Source organism: Saccopteryx leptura, chromosome 2 (assembly GCF_036850995.1).
Source record: "Saccopteryx leptura isolate mSacLep1 chromosome 2, mSacLep1_pri_phased_curated, whole genome shotgun sequence".
In the NCBI taxonomy this organism is placed as follows: domain Eukaryota; kingdom Metazoa; phylum Chordata; class Mammalia; order Chiroptera; family Emballonuridae; genus Saccopteryx; species Saccopteryx leptura.
The window spans coordinates 356,185,360-356,201,352 of NC_089504.1; the positions used below are offsets into that span (position 1 = coordinate 356,185,360).

A 15,993-nucleotide genomic window follows, 5' to 3' on the forward strand; every position below is an offset into this window, starting at 1 on the left:
TATAGAACTATGTTACCGGCAGGAGGAGAGCACAGATATGTTAGGACATTGGCGTAGCAGAGAAATACTACCTCTGAGTCATGGATGGCCTCATCATTTTTAGAGAAAGGCCTTTCTCATTTGGAACAATGTTACTGACATCAGCAAGGGGCCGCCTAGGCTAAGGAAGGTAAAAACACTGCTTTGCATTGAGGTAGCATCCTTTCTGCTGGAGCACCTTCAACCCTTGAAATATTGAGGGAAGCAGAGCCGCTGATAATAACTAGCACATTCGACAATGATTAGTCATTAAATTAATGGCGTGTGCTTCGTGCCTTTTCCTTTGGGTGTTTAGTCTGCAGGGCAGGCAGGGAAGGTTTGATCCCCATGCAAAGACAGACTGAGGTTCAGTCACAGGAGGGGACAGGAAGGTGGCAAGGAGGGGGAAGAGGAACCTGGTGTGTCTGTCATTCCAGCTCTGTGCCGAGCACATTCCATGGGTTAGCTCTTTTGATCCCATTTTTGTAGAGGGAGGAACTCAAGTTCAGAGGTGTTCAGTCATGTGCCGTGGTCACCTGGGGTGTCCGTGACAGAGTTGAGATTCCTGGGTTTCTCCTCGTTCTCCTTCCAGCGCCAGGTGCTGGGACGGGAACCTGGTCCACTCAGCTCCAGCATTTCCAGATCGGTGCTCTTTCCAGCCTTTCAGGCCCCCTTGGATTTAGATAGATCCCCTTCGATCTCTTGAGAAGAGTGGCATTTCATCAAAGGTGGAGGCTTGCTTGCGATTGTCTTGGCTTCCCTCTTGCCTCTCAAACACTTCTTTGGGTTCCCCCCTCCCCTCAAGGGAAGTCTGTGGCAGGAGGCAGGGGGCCAGACCAGCCTGTTCTGGGGGTGGGGGGCATTTGACATTTTTCTTGACAAATATAATTTATGACCTAACAGATGGCTGTTTCCAAAGGCGCCCACACCAAGGGTGCAATGTGCTTATCTCTCCTTTATCTCTCCTGTGCCTTCCCCACCTGCCCCCCCCCCCGCCCCCCCATGGGTGTTGCCGGAATAGTAAATGGCACAGCGGGAGGGATCTGCTGATGGGGGGGGGTGCTGACACCAGGCCACACACTGGTCACTGAGACTGGTGTCCAGGTACCTTCCTCCTGGTTCATGCTTTTGTCACCACTCTGGCCTGTGTCCCCTTGCTGACATCTAAGTATTAAGGTGCCCAGTTGTCCCCCAGCCCCCAGTGGCCCTGCTTTTCTTTTTAACGACCTGATTGATGAGTTGCTCCCTTCTGTGAACCCTGGGGAAGTTTCTCATGTCTTCCTGGTGTGGCCTCCCTGTGTGACCTCCCTGGTGTGACCTCCCTGGCGTGGCCTCCCTGGTGTGGCCTCCCTGTCCAGGCCTCCCTGTCCAGGCCTCCCTGGTGTGGCCTCCCTGGTGTGGCCTCCCTGTCCAGGCCTCCCTGTCCAGGCCTCCCAGTCTAGGCCTCCCTGGTGTGGCCTCCCTGGCGTGGCCTCCCTGGTGTGACCTCCCTGGCGTGGCCTGCCTGGTGTGACCTCCTTGGTGTGGCCTCCCTGTCCAGGCCTCCCTGTCCAGGCCTCCCTGTCCAGGCCTCCCTGGTGCGACCTCTCCTCCTTGCGTCCCATCAGCGCCTGTGCTGGTCTTTTAGATTCCCTTGCACCCCTTCAGCCAACATGGAAGACGCTGCAGCCTCTGCTGGGAGGCCCCCCGCCCCTCCCTGGCTGCCCTGCTGACTGCCACGCCCCCTTGGAGTCGCACCTAGCCCTGTGCCCCAAACCCACCATGCTGCAGCCACACCGCTTTTCACTTGACCGAAAGCACCTTCGATACAGAAGCCAGGTTTTTTTTTTTTTTTTTATTTTTTTATTTTTATTTTTTTTTTTTTTTTCATTTTTCTGAAGCTGGAAACAGGGAGAGACAGTCAGACAGACTCCCGCATGCGCCCGACCGGGATCCACCCGGCACGCCCACCATGGGGCGGCGCTCTGCCCACCAGGGGGCGATGCTCTGCCCATCCTGGGCGTCGCCATATTGCGACCAGAGCCACTCTAGCGCCTGGGGCAGAGGCCGAGGAGCCATCCCCAGCGCCCGGGCCATCTTTGCTCCAATGGAGCCTTGGCTGCGGGAGGGGAAGAGAGAGACAGAGAGGAAAGCGCGGCGGAGGGGTGGAGAAGCAAATGGGCGCTTCTCCTGTGTGCCCTGGCCGGGAATCGAACCCGGGTCCTCCGCACGCTAGGCCGACGCTCTACCGCTGAGCCAACCGGCCAGGGCTAGAAGCCAGGTTTTATTCCACTAATGTGCACAGAGCCTTGGACAGCGCTTGGCGCACAGTAGGTCCTCGGGACACGTCTGATGAGAGAAGAGTGAATGCGGAGAACTTGCCGGAGGGCTCACCCTCTGCACTTGGTCTCTTACCCTCTTCATCTTCATTCTTCTTCTTCTGGGGTTTAGCATACATTAAAAAAAAAAGTATTGATTGATTTTAGAGACAGAGACACACACAGAAACATTGATCTGTTCCTGTTTGTGCCCTGACCAGGGGTTGAACCCACAACCTTTGTATACTGGGATGATGCTCTAACCAAGTGAGCTATCTGGCCGGGGCAACGCACATTGTTTTGAGCACCTTTTCCATGCTTATCTCTTGTGATGCTGAGAGCAGCTCTGGGACAGATAGGCGCCACCCCCGCTTTACACACAACTTGCCTAAAATCCCACAGGTAGGGAAGTGGCTGATTAGGACTCAGTCTAATCCCTGGCTCCACACTCTTCCGTGGCTCTCTCCCCCTCTCGTGCTCAGTGTTGGGATGATGAACGAGAATCCTTGCTCTGTTGAGGTCTCTCCATCGTGGCTCTCTCCCCCTCTCATGCTCAGTGTTGGGATGATGAACGAGAATCCTTGCTCTGTTGAGGTCTCCATCGTGGCTCTCTCCCCCTCTCGTGCTCAGTGTTGGGATGATGAACGAGAATCCTTGCTTTGCTGAGGTCTCCATCCTCCCCTTTTCTCCCTTAGGACGGCACAAGCTACTTCTCACAGAGCCCCGACTGCACGTTAGAATCTTCCGGGGGGATGTTTATAAATCCTGGTGCCCGGGTCTCTCCATGGCCCAGTGAAGTCAGACTCCCTGAGGGTGGGGCCTGGTGCCGGGTCCAGTGACTCCCTGGGGGATTCGGGGTGCAGGCAGGGCCGAGTGCCGCCGCTCTGCTCCCTGGGAGTGTCGGCGAGCCCGCAGCCTGGCTGGGCTCCGTGGAGGAGGTAAAACTTGCTCATCAGGAACTGATTGCCATGTGCATCTAAAATATGTTAATGGAGGTAATCAAGGCTAAGGGTTAAGGATGCCATTTCATTCTCCTTTCATGAAATCAACTGGAGGGCTTGGGGCGGGGTGCCTGCCTGCCCAGCCTGCCTGCCTGCCAGCCAAGTTCGGACCCTTTCTCTCCTCAGAAGAGCCCGTTAGTTGTTGCTGATGACAAGGGGCTTCATCTGGCCGTGGCTCCCAGTTTACCAGAGGGGTGGGGTTCTAAGAAGCCATCTCCTGGGTGGTCTTCCCCAGGATACAGTGGTGCCCCCGAGGCTGGGCTTTCCCTTCCCCAGGGCCTGTACTTGTGCGTCCTTCCTGACGGCTTCTCAGCCCAGTCCTAGGGGTTCCCTCACGTCATGTGGAGGACGCAGAGTCCCCTCCGGGGTGGCAGGTCAGGGACAGGTAGCTACACTGCTCACAGAAACGAGGGGACCGGGGACGTGCAGCTGCTCCGGTACTTTCAGCCTTGTGTACAGTGCATTTTCACCAAGGAAATAAAAGTTGGTTTTGCATCTCGTTTGCATAATCAAACAACCTTTTTTGACTTGTTTGCTTTTCTGATGTTCTTGTTTAATAAAAAAAAAAAAATCAAATGCTTTTTTTTATTGCTTCATATTCATTCTGAAATATCCTCTAATTTTTGTGAGCAGTATAGTTCATGTTCCCAGAAACTTTGAAACACTTCCGAGTAGGAACCACTCCCTGGTCGCTGCTACCCAGGTGACCTGAAATGTTTCAGGAAGAATGTTTGGGAAGCAGGAAGGCATGCTCTGAAGTTATCACCGTAGCTGCGTGTTCATAGGCCTACGGACGGGGTGAGCCTGACCACGGCCCAGGAGAAGGGCCTCTGACGCCCCTCAGCCTGGACCAGGCGCCGGCGCGGGGCGGGGGGCTCCAGCCGGAGGGAGAGGCTCGCGGGAAGGTCTGCGTCGCAGGCTCAGGCTCTCCGGGGTGGTTTTCCTCAGTGCCTGTGTTGCAGGACACAGGGACCTCCTGGAGTCACAATTTCACACTTGCTGTCTCTGTTTTAGTCAGGCCAGGGTCTTGTGCCCGTATTTCAAAGGGGGAAAAGCAAAGCCCAGAGCTGTGAAGAGGCTTGACCCAGCTCCATCTGCCCAACCAGGGTCAGTTGTTTATTTAGTGTGTCTCCACACACGCAGATGGGCTTGAAAATACACACTCTGTTGGACAGACAGAAGATCTTTCAAACTTGTTTGTTCATTTGATCATTTCTGTTAAGAGGGAGTCACCTTGGACCTATGCTTCAGCCAGGGGGCCTGAGACCTCTCACCGTGAGTCATCCTCTGCGTCTTTCGGAGCCTTGCGCCCTGGCTAGGCGACTTGGACGCCATGGCCGGAGTGACCTTGCGCCCTGGCTAGGCGACTTGGCCGCCATGGCCGGAGTGACCTTGCGCCCTGGCTAGGCGACTTGGCCGCCATGGCCGGAGTGACCTTGCGCCCTGGCCAGGAGACTTGGCCGCCATGGCCGGAGTGACCTTGCGCCCTGGCCAGGCGACTTGGCCGCCATGGCCGGAGTGACCTTGCGCCCTGGCTAAGCGACTTGGCCGCCATGGCCGGAGTGACCAACCAGCACAGGTGGAAGGGCCTGGGCTCGCAGCGGCCGCCTTCCGTCTGGCCCCCTCCCCACCTCTTCCCCAGGTTCATTAGGAATTGGCCTTGGCCGCCTCTCCCTTGCTGGGGGCTCGGGAGGCGTCTCTTTGGTGTGCAGAAAGGCACGGCTTCCTGGCACACGGGACAATGGTCAAGTGTACTTAATTTCGCTTAATACCGTAGCTGCTGTGCAGATTACGGGTTTTAATTGCATCTACAGGCTGGTCATCGTTGGAACTCTGGTGAGAATCTCTGGGGCCTTTCTCGTAGTGAGTGCAGCTCATCTGTGGGAAATATTGGGGAGCGTGGGCTCCCAGAAGGAAGGAGTGATGGGAAAATTACCTGTGGAGGCAGAGCAGCTCAGTGCCTGTGATCGGGCCGATGGCCAGCCAGCCACCTCGCTCGTATCAGTTGATGCGTGGGTCACGATTCTTAATTTCCTGTGCTTTCTAAGGCAACACTCCATCTCCGCACCTTTTTCTGTTACTGCCCCCAGCCCCCAGTCTGAGTGGCACAGTCTAGGATATTACTCTCTGATACCAATCTGTGGGCAGGTCAACCTTGCCAGCTGCAACTTTTTCCCCCAAGGGTAAGAGGAAGTAGTATTTTTTAAATTAGCCTAGGAGGGAGCCAGGCAGAGGGCTCAGAGATGGGGGGGGGGGGGTCTGAGCTCCCTGCTGAGGCAGCCGAATGTTGCATTACAAGATCACCTTCCCTTTTCTGTGAGTTACCGTGGCTTTAACTAGAGGTAATGTAACCTGACTATGTCAGATAATTGTGTGTAAATTATATTCTAGCCCCATATAGAAGGAGGCTTTTTTTTTCCCCTTCCAATTTTAAAGCTATTTAGAGGGACTGCCAAGTTGCAGCCTGAACCCCTGTGCTCTCTGGCTAATAGCTCTAGACGGGGAGAGAGCGCTGAGAAGCATTTGCCGCTATACTTATAGTTGGTTTCCTCTGAACTTAAACGGATTTCTGCAACTGGCATCATCAGATACCGTTTTACACTCTGTCCAGTGGTCAACTGTGGGTGAACCGAGACCCATGGAGTTAGCACTGTCCTGGGCACTTGGGTTTGTTTTAAGCTCTTCTTGCATCCAGACTCTCAGCTTAGGGATCTTTTTGGCCTGTTATTAAAAAAAAAAAACAACACAAAAAACAGGAAACTTTATTGAGATAGAATTCACATGCCATACAGTTTACCCATGTAAAGCGTCTGTGGTTCAGGGGTTCTTAGTGTGTTCCCAGATGTGTCACCTGTCGCCACAGTCACATTGAGAGCATCTTCATCACCTCAGAAAGAAGCCCCGCCCCCTTCAGCCATCGCCCTTGCTCTCCTCCACCCTGAGCAACCACTGAGGTACTTTCTGCCTCTGTGGGGTTCCCCGTTAGGAACTGTCACGTGAATGGAGTCGTGTGACACGTGGTCTTTGACGCCTGGCTTCTTTCCCTCAACGTCGTCAAGGTTCAGCCTGTGGCAGCCCGGATCAGGACCCGTTCCGCTTTGTGGCTGAGTGATCACGGATCAGGACCCGTTCCACTTTGTGGCTGAGTGATACTCTGTCCTACAGATGCATCCCGTTTAATGTAGCCCTTTGCCCCTGATGGGCATTGGGGGGTTCCGCGTTTTGACCATGCTGATCAGTGCTGCTCTGAAGATTTTGTGCGGAAGGTTTTGGGTAGATGCGCGTTCTGATCTCTTGGGTATGTACTAAGAGCGGAACTGTGGGGTCATCTGATAGCTCTGTGTTTTGTTGTTGGAGGGGCTGCCAGGCTGTTTTCCAGAGTCACCGCACCATGTGCCCCCCCCATCAGTGTCCGCCTGTCCTTCTGCCTCTGTGCTTCAGAATTGAGAAAGGGCACAGTCAGACTTGCTTCTCCTTGTCTCTGTTTCCCCAGCTGCCTTCCTGCCGGGAAGAAAGAAGTAGAGCCAGTTGCAAATGCAGCTGTAGGAGGCTTTGGTGAAGAGACAGGGCAAGATTTGGACTCCTGTCCTGTCCTCCCTGGTGCTGGGTGACTTTGGACACTTAACGTCTCTGAGCCTGAGTTCCCTTGATGGGGGCGAGGACCTTTCCCGGTCTGTTGGTTGTGACCAGGTGGGAACCCGCCCACGTGGACACTGGCCCTCCTTCTCTGAGGGTTTGATCAGAGGAGAGGAACCCTTGGGCAGCAAGGGCTGCTTCTCCTTAGCGATGGCCTCGCTCCCCCCACCCCCGCACCTCCCACCGGCTGTCACCTCACCTTGTCCCTGTGGCCCCTGCCGGCGTGGGTAGGCAGTGATGAGTGTGACCTGCCAGTCGTGGGAGGGCAGGTTTAGATTGTCACATGGGTGGGCGTCACATCCTCCGGCCCACAGTCAGTGGGAGGTTTCCATGGGGAATCTCAGCCTGCTGTCACCAAGGAAAGGTGAGGCAGAGGCCGTGGGGTCCTGGGGTGTCTCCCTGGGAGCTCTCTGGTAGTTTCCAAGGGCTGCGGTGGCACAGGCCCACGCACTGGGTGGCTAAACAGCAGAAATGTGAGGCACGAGGCAGTCGAAGTCTGAAACGTAGGTGCTGGCAGAACCTTCTGGAGTCTCTGAGGACGATACCGGCCCCGAGCCTCTCTCCTTCCTTCTGGTAGCTGCTGGCAGTTCTTGGTGTCCCTTAGTCTGCAGACACAGCATTCCCGTTTCTGCGACCATCTTCACGTGACCTTCTTCATGTCCCATTTCTTTCTCACAGGGACACCATCGTTGGATTCAGGGCCCACCCTATATCCAGGGCGATTTCATCTCAAGATACTTTATTAACTACATCTGCAGTGACCCTGTTTCCAGATGAGATCCCGTTCTGAGGTTTTGGAGGGGACTCTTGTCAGCTCACTGAAGTCTCTTTTCCATCTGTGGTTCTGGAAACATTTGGAAAAGAGTCCCGCGTACCTGACCTGTATCTGGTTTCGTTTGCTAAGTGCGTTTTGCCCCTGGGTTCAGGTGTGATGGCGGGGACGGCAAGGCGGTGGTTTGGGGGGAGGGGAGAAGGGAGGAGAGAACTTAGGGCTTTTAGAGGACAGGTCCCGTGGAGGAAACACCCTAGGGAACCGGTCCTTGTAGTCGAGGACTGCTGTGACCACCGTCAGTCCTGATAGAGCTTCTTTGCCACACAAAGACCCGGCTTAGTTCGCAGATGCAGAGTGACGCAGGAGAACCCAGTGCCCAGACTCAGAATCTGGGATGAAATCGTGTGGTATCTGCCAACTGATCAGCTGGCCCTGGTCACCCCGCCCTGGCTTTAGCTATCTCAGGAGTCATCCCCCTGGGACTTTAATTTTCCACCTTTCCATCATGGGGCGATGGACAGTCCGTTTGCAAGAGCCCACCCAGTGTCGCAATTCTTACATCTATCCTGGGCTCTCTCACCGTGGGGCCCCCCAGATGAGAGACGAGAGGCATGGGTCAGCGACCCTGTGTTCCTAGGCAGTGACCAGGGCTCATTTTTCTCACCTGGGGGAATCGGAACTCCTTTCAGGAACGTGATGGTGGCCGGAGCTGACCTGATTTCTCCAGGCCTCTCTCACACCCAAGTCGGGCTCCTCAGAGCTGTTCCTGCTCTCCATGCCTCGGTCAGAAATATCTGTTGTTGTTTTCATGTACAACAACTAATACTTTCGGGCCAGTGCTGTTGTTGGACCAACACACACACCTGCTTTATCCTATTTCAGAAAAATGCAACCAGTGGCCCCACTCTGAGTGACCATTTCAGATAGCGACACATTTTTTAAAAGGGAATTTTGAAACTTAAAAAAAAAAAAAAAGAGCCAGCTCTCGGGTTAGAGGCAGGAAGGTGGAGTGTTCTCTGCAGCTCCGGTTAGCAGCTGGCTTTGGCTAGCCCTTACGTGTAAACAGCAATTTTCCGAACTGGAATGGTGCTGGGCTTTCTCTGTGGAGCCAGGAGGCTTGTGGGAAGAGAGCTGTTTAGTTAAATTACGGGTCTGGATGCAAGACTTTGCTGCTTTGAGTTCTGAGAGTCTGAACACTCCCTGCGGCCCTATGTGTGAGACACACACACACACGCGCACACACACAGGTCCCCCTGACCCCCACTTCCCAGAGTGCTGCCCCTAACCGTAAAAGGGGGGCATCTGTTGAGGCGGACTGTCCCCCAAGTGGTGCAGGGCTGTCGGTGGGTATCTGGTGTCTCAAAGGGTGAAAGCATTCACACACCAAAGTGTTTTCTGCAACCCCCACACCAAACACGTCAAGCAAAGGAAATTTGAGATTAATTTCCTAATGGACCAGGGGGCCGAGCTCTGCCTGGGACAGATGGGTGGCTCTTTCCTCCAGGTGCACCCTGGGGGCCCAGCCGGCTGGCTGGGCAGGCCGGGCGTGCAGCGGCTGGCTTCCCGGGCCTCGTGTGGTTAGTGCCGCTTCGGTGTGAAGGCTGCGGCTTAGGAAACGGTTACCCAACGGGCCTAACACAGGAAGAACACACAGGTGCTCTCTGCATTGTGGCGGGAGAGGATTTTTTATAATGCGGAGACCGTGGAGCCAGGGGACCGAGGATCAGAAGAGGGTTAAAGTTCTAAGGCAACCAGATGGTGCCCAGGGCAAATAGAAGCCAGGACTCAAGTGTTGGGACTAGAGTTACCTTACCCTCCCGACACACACACACACACACACACACACACACACACACACACACGTACCCCATACACAGAAACTTTTGTAATACTGGTGAGAATCTAAGGATCTCTATTTAGTCCTCCTGAGAGCCTCGGCTCCCCGTCCCAGCCCTGTCCCCTCCCTGCCCCGCCCTCCGCAGCAGCCATGGAGACGCGAGGGAGTTGGAGGGAGAAATGTTTGATTCTAGAGTCCTCTGCTGGTTTCCGATTCCCTCTCCAGAACGCAAATCCTCACGCAGCCCACAGTCCATTGAGTAGTAATGCCACCAGGATTCCCAAAGTAAATCACCCTCGGCCCCCACAGGGCACCCTCGGAGGGAGAGGTCACTGTGCAGCCCCACGGCCCCCAGCCGCGTCCCCTTCCCCTGTGGCCCAGACATCAGTGAGCAGCTAACCAAGTGTGGCACATCTTCCCACTGGCCTGGCCATGTTGGAAGGCTTTGATTAAGCCAGTTTCCTTTTAGTGTTTGCTGGAGTGGGATGGTCCTTGTATCTGACTGAGCTGGTTCCCGGAGAGGATGTTTTAGTAACGTGGACAGTTTGGCTCCTTGTCTAGGGCCTGGGATTTCTCATCCTTCATTTTTTTTCTCTAAGATTGTTTTAAATACTTTTTTGGGACTGTGTAAGTTTATAGCTGGGTGTCTGGCTCAGTCTTTAGGGCTCCGTCTTGGCAAGTTTACGCTCTAAGGCAAAGGGGGAGGGTGCACGGGGGCTCTTCCGTTTAACCAGTTACTGGGGAGTGAACGATCTGGAGACTCCGGTTATTCAGAGTAAAGGCACGCTGGTCGTTTCGTTTTCAGGGTCTCTGTGAACATTCGGAATGTACATAAGGCCTGATCTCCACCTGCCTGGCTCTGAAGGGGGTGTCAGGGAGGGCGTGGGGTTCCTGGTCCAGAATGCCTCTGCAGAGCTGCTTCAGCTGGAAACTCCACTTGTGCGTGTTTGTAGTCACATTAGCGTTTCTTTATAGATATTTAATTACTTGGCTGGGGTAAAAAAAAAACCAAAAAAACAAATGAATGAAAAATCTAAAATGAAACTATCAGGATTCTGCCCATCTGAAATCGTGTAGCGATGCAGCAGAGTGTATTTGAAATGATGGTGGGAGAGAGCGGAGCAATAAGGGGCTCTTATCGACGTGTTCCTTATGCGAGGTCGTTCTGCTGCACATTGGTTCCGAACTTGAAGAATGAGTGTAAACCACTGAGTCAGGATTCAGTTACAGTGACCGTGCATTTTAACATCTCCCGGGTGTCCCAGGCCCTCTGGCACATGTTATTTAATTTGTCCCCAATAGGAACCTTGCATGGTGGCAGGCTAATAGTGATCTCTCCATTTTGTAGTGGATCAGGCCCCAGAGTATATCAGACTGTGAGGTCCCGCCCCTGGCACTGGATAGCACTGTTGAACGAATGCAGTAAGGATGTCGGATTAGTAAAATCGGACGTTTCGCGAGTGTGCAGGGTGCGACTCGCCTCAGCGGGGGGCCTGCTGGAGCCTCAGCACAAAGGCGACCCGAGGGGAGACTTAGGGGATGGGTAAGAAGGAAGAGGGACCACAAGGAGCAGAATAAGATGCCCGTCACTGACCGCGAGGTCCTCGGAGCTTGGCGGTGTGCACCCTGGTGGGATCTTCGTGGACTGTGCTCCTGTGCGTGGTCTTACCTCCCGTTCAGCTGAAAGAGACAAAACGCAGTAAATTGTAGCTTGAAACACAAGGACCAACCCCTGCATGGTCCTCACAGCCAGCAGGAGGTTGCTAGGGCAGTGTCCTCTCAAAATTGTGCAGGAAGTCCATTATTTTCTAAGGATACTCCAGTCTGGGCTCCATCAGTGGGCTGCGGTGGCACATGTCCCCTGGGAGCCCCTCAGCTCAAGCGTGAGCCCCTTGAAACCTGGGTGCTGCCTCCGCCAGGGCCATCATGCTCATAGTTCAGGGGGAGGTGGGGGACTGCAGTGGGCAGAGGACAGAACCCGGGCCTCAGGCTGCGTCCTGTCCAGGGTCACACCCAGATGGAGACGCAGAGCAGGTTTCTAGGACCTTGGATACTCCTCACAGAGCTGACCAGGGGCCATCTTCCCCATGGTGACAGCTGAGGCTCTGCTGTTGGAAGTGTGTTGGTTGTTCTTTTTTTTTTCTTTCAAAACTCTCAGCACTGGTGTTAGGAACCTTGGTAACAGTGGTCCAGGCAGCGTGGGCCCTGGATTTCGGTATCTCGTCTTGAATTATAATTGACCTTTGCGACATTGTGGGGGTCTTTTTCTTTCTTTTTTAAATATGCTCCAAGATTTGTCTTATTCCTTTATTTTGGGGTTTCAGTCGTGCTTTTCTTTGTCTGTCTGTCCTTGTCAAACCTTTCTCCCCTGCTTTATAGGGGTGTGATCCACCCATAAAATTGTCAGGTACTTACAGTGTACAACATTGTGATTTGATATATGTGTACGGGGGTCCTCAGGTTACCACGGTCTCGACATACAACATTTTGAGTTTATGATGCTCACTTCCATAAAAACTTAAAAAAATTGAGACGTGAGTGTTTCGGCTTATGCCGTTAGCATTGTACTTAAGGACTACGTGGGCGAACTAGTTTGGCCGCGCGCAGTGGAAGAAGACGCAGTGACGCGGCTCATGAAGGAGGGGGTGGGCGTCTCCCAGCACCTCACCGGCGCCGTGTCGGACCGGGGGTGGGCGTCTCCCAGCACGCTCACCGGCGCCGTGTGGGACCGGGGGTGGGCGTCTCCCAGCACGCTCACCGGCGCCGTGTGGGACCGGGGGTGGGCGTCTCCCAGCACGCTCACCGACGCCGTGTCGGACCGGGGGTGGGCGTCTCCCAGCACGCTCACCGGCGCCGTGTGGGACCGGGGGTGGGCGTCTCCCAGCACGCTCACCGGCGCCGTGTCGGACCGGGGGTGGGCGTCTCCCAGCACGCTCACCGGCGCCGTGTGGGACCGGGGGTGGGCGTCTCCCAGCACGCTCACCGGCGCCGTGTGGGACCGGGGGTGGGCGTCTCCCAGCACGCTTATCGACACCGTGTTGGATGTTAAAAGTACAAGTGCTCCGTTTGTCTTAGGCTAGGGTGTGTTTCGACCTACAGCAAAGTTCGGGTTATGCCACTGTCGTGAGAACAGAACTGTCGTAACCTGAGGACCCCTGTACATTGTGACTGATTCCTCCCCAGGCGAGACACTGCGCTTCTCCTTCCATGCAGTCAAACTAGTCAGGCCCTGTACCCACAGATTACTTAAGTTTATTTGACATTAAAAAAAAAATAAGCCTCAAACACCCAGGTAGCCTAAACTCAGTCTTCAGAATAAAAGTTTTATTCTTCTTGGCTCCTACATGGTAAGACTTTTGGTCTCTGGCTCTGAACAGTTTATGTCATTGGCCTTCCTTTGTTTTGGACCCGGTGGAGTTCTGAAACCTGGCCACGCGGGCACTTTTGCATCCACCGAATGATTTGGCTCCACGTGCCTGGCTGGCCTGGTACGTGGCATTGTGTGTGTGTGTGTGTGTGTGTGTGTGTGTGTGTGTGGTGGGCACGGCATTGTGTGTGTGTGTGTGGTGGGCGCGGCATTGTGTGTGTGTGTGGTGGGCGTGGCATTGTGTGTGTGTGTGTGGTGGGCGCGGCATTGTGTGTGTGTGTGTGTGTGTGGTGGGCGCGGCATTGTGTGTGTGTGTGTGTGTGTGGTGGGCACGGCATTGTGTGTGTGTGTGTGTGTGTGGTGGGCGCGGCATTGTGTGTGTGTGTGTGTGGTGGGCGCGGCATTGTGTGTGTGTGTGTGGTGGGCGCGGCATTGTGTGTGTGTGTGTGTGTGTGTGTGTGTGTGTGTGTGTGGTGGGCGGGGGGTACCAAGAGGAACCAGGAGTCCACCTGCTGGTGGAGGAAGGAGGGAACCGGGTTACTGCTGACCGGCACGAGGCGGAAAGCGGGGAGCGCTGAGAGACGCCAATGCGTGCGGTGTTGGGGGGTTCAGGAGAGGGGAGAACGCCTCTGGGTGGGGTGACTCTAGAGGTGTCTTGACTTAGGGAAAAGGTCGTTAGATCTTGCTCACAAGTTTCCATGGGAGACTTAGACGTGGGGAGGCATTCCAGAGGGAGGGACGCCTGTATGGACGGAGGTGTGGAGACCCGAGGGTCAGAGCTCGGCTTGACTGAGTGTAGGACGAATCACGGTGACTCGTGAGAAATCAGGAGAGGAAGGAGGGCCTGGGCTGAGCTCGGAGGGCATTTTGTGTGTGAGGCCAGTGTTGGTCCTGTTGGCAGACATGTACCACCCCCCACCCCCAGAACAGCACAGTGGGGCCTAGCCTGTGGCGGCGCAGTGGGTAAAGCATCAGCCTGGAATTCTGACGTCACCGGTTCGAAACCCCAGGCCTGCCTGGTCAAGGCACAGACGGGAAACAAGCACAAGTTGATGCTTCCTGCTCCCCAACCCCTCACACATTCTCTATCCTTTCTCTCAAATTAAAAAATAAATAAATAAAATATTTTATTTATTTATTTATTTATTTATTTATTTATTTATTTTATTTTTCTGAAGTTGGAAACGGGGAGGCAGTCAGACAGACTCCCGCATGCGCCCGACTGAGATCCACCTGGCACACCCACCAGGGGGCGATGCTCTGCCCATCTGGGGTGTTGCTCTGTTGCAACCAGAGCCATTCTAGCGCCTGAGGCAGAGGCCATGGAGCCATCCTCAGCTCCCGGGACAACTTTGCTCCAATGGAGCCTCAGCTGCGGGAGGGGAAGAGAGAGACAGAGAGGAAGGAGAGGCAGAGGGGTGGAGAAGCAGATGGGCACTTCTCCTATGTGCCCTGGCCGGGAATCGAACCCGGGACTTCTGCACGCCAGGCCGATGCTCTATCACTGAGTCAAAATAAATAAATTAAAAAAAATTTTTTTTTAAAAGAACAGTTTCGAGTAGATAGTCCACACACAGTTTTAAATTACGTGTGGTTTTCTTATTGACGGATTTTATGGATACTTTCTGGGCAGCAGATTCTTATGCGTGGAGTTCTGTTTGGTTCATGACTCTTAGATTGAAACAGCTTTGACATGCGACTGTTGTCTTGGTGCTGCTGCCTCAGAACGGAGCTGTGCCTGTGGCCAGAGAGGTTTGAAGTCCACCTGGGTCGGTGGAAAGTCGCGTCTTCAGGTTGAGGCCTGATCCAGAGTGGCTGTCTCCAGCACCCTGAGTCGTCTGCAGGGCGCCCTCCGTGCAGCCTGAACCTGTCTGAAGTTGCCTTCCTAGGGAAATGCGGACGTTTCCGCATCCTGGCGAGCGTTGTTGCTGATAACCCGGTTAACCCATGTCTTCCTCCTGTCGTCTCTTGCAGATGGTCACAAGAACAAAGAAAATATTTGTAGGCGGATTATCTGCGAACACGGTGGTGGAAGACGTAAAGCAATATTTCGAGCAGTTTGGCAAGGTAAGCGGTGCGTGGGGTGGCGAGCGCGTGCCCGATCGGACCTTTGAAGTGGCTGCCGTGGCCTCACCGCCTTTGCCACGCTGTGTCCCCAAGGACGGTGTCCTTGAACTTGGGCGTCAAGATTGAAGTGAGATTTGTCAGGAGCCGAGATGGAAGAGCCTTGTGTGTGGTGGGCATGGCGCACCCCGTGCCTGCAGGAGCAGACAGCGTGGCCTTTGAGCACGGTGGTGCTGGCATTGGCTGGCGATGAGGGCCTGGCCTGGGAGCTGGCGGTGGCAGTGGCAGAGGAGGGACGGGGGACCGAGTCACAGTACGGGAGCTCTCACAGAAGCTGCCAGAGGCCTCTTGTGAGTTGGCACCGGGCCTCGTTCTGTGCCTTTCTGGGGAGAAGGTTGAGAGAGGTGCCCCCCTGGGGCCCTGTGCTGCTAAACCCTCTCCCGTCAAATGCCCGAGGAAACTCGGGAAGGCTGCTGGGCCTGTACCTGTCACAGTGTCTGCGAGACAGGCGTTAAATTGTCCCCTGGGCTCTGCTGCCGCGGCGGGCGGAGCGCAGCACCGACTGCCCCGAATCGGTCGGGACGCGGAATGTGTGAGCGTGTGTGCCAGCCAGCCGGCCGGCCGGATGTGTGACTGTGGGCGAGGTGTTTAATTCAGCCTCTCTCTAGTCAGTGGAGGGGGCTCTGGAGAGAAGGTTCTTTCTGAGGATGACACATTCCTTAGATGACTACGTTGCCCCAGGCTGCAACAGGGCAGCTTGTGGGGGACTGGCCCTTGCCAGCTGCTGTGCCCCTGGAGGCTGGCAGGCGAGTGTCTGAGCTTTCTGGTTCCTATATCCTTGAGTAGTTGCGGGCATTGTCCTGGGAGCCAGGTGTGGGATGGTTCCTTCTGCAGAGGTCTGCGTTCCCCCCACGCTCCCCCCGACGCCTGCTGAGGGGCTGACACGGCACAGGGTGATGTCCTTTGAGGAGATCCCGCACCTGTGCTAAGCTTTGTCGCCG

General features: G+C 54.9%; 1 protein-coding gene across 7 annotated transcripts in view; it reads left to right on the forward strand.

Annotated features, from left to right (window-relative positions):
• The window catches only part of MSI2 (musashi RNA binding protein 2), a 416,189-nt gene that overhangs the window by 125,798 nt on the left and 274,398 nt on the right, over window positions 1-15,993 (forward strand). For all 7 annotated transcript variants that reach the window (XM_066364640.1, XM_066364641.1, XM_066364643.1 and 4 more), the window contains exon 6: window positions 14,903-14,995. In XM_066364640.1, coding sequence (XP_066220737.1) covers window positions 14,903-14,995 — 93 coding nt within the window. The remainder of the gene's footprint in view (window positions 1-14,902; window positions 14,996-15,993) is intronic.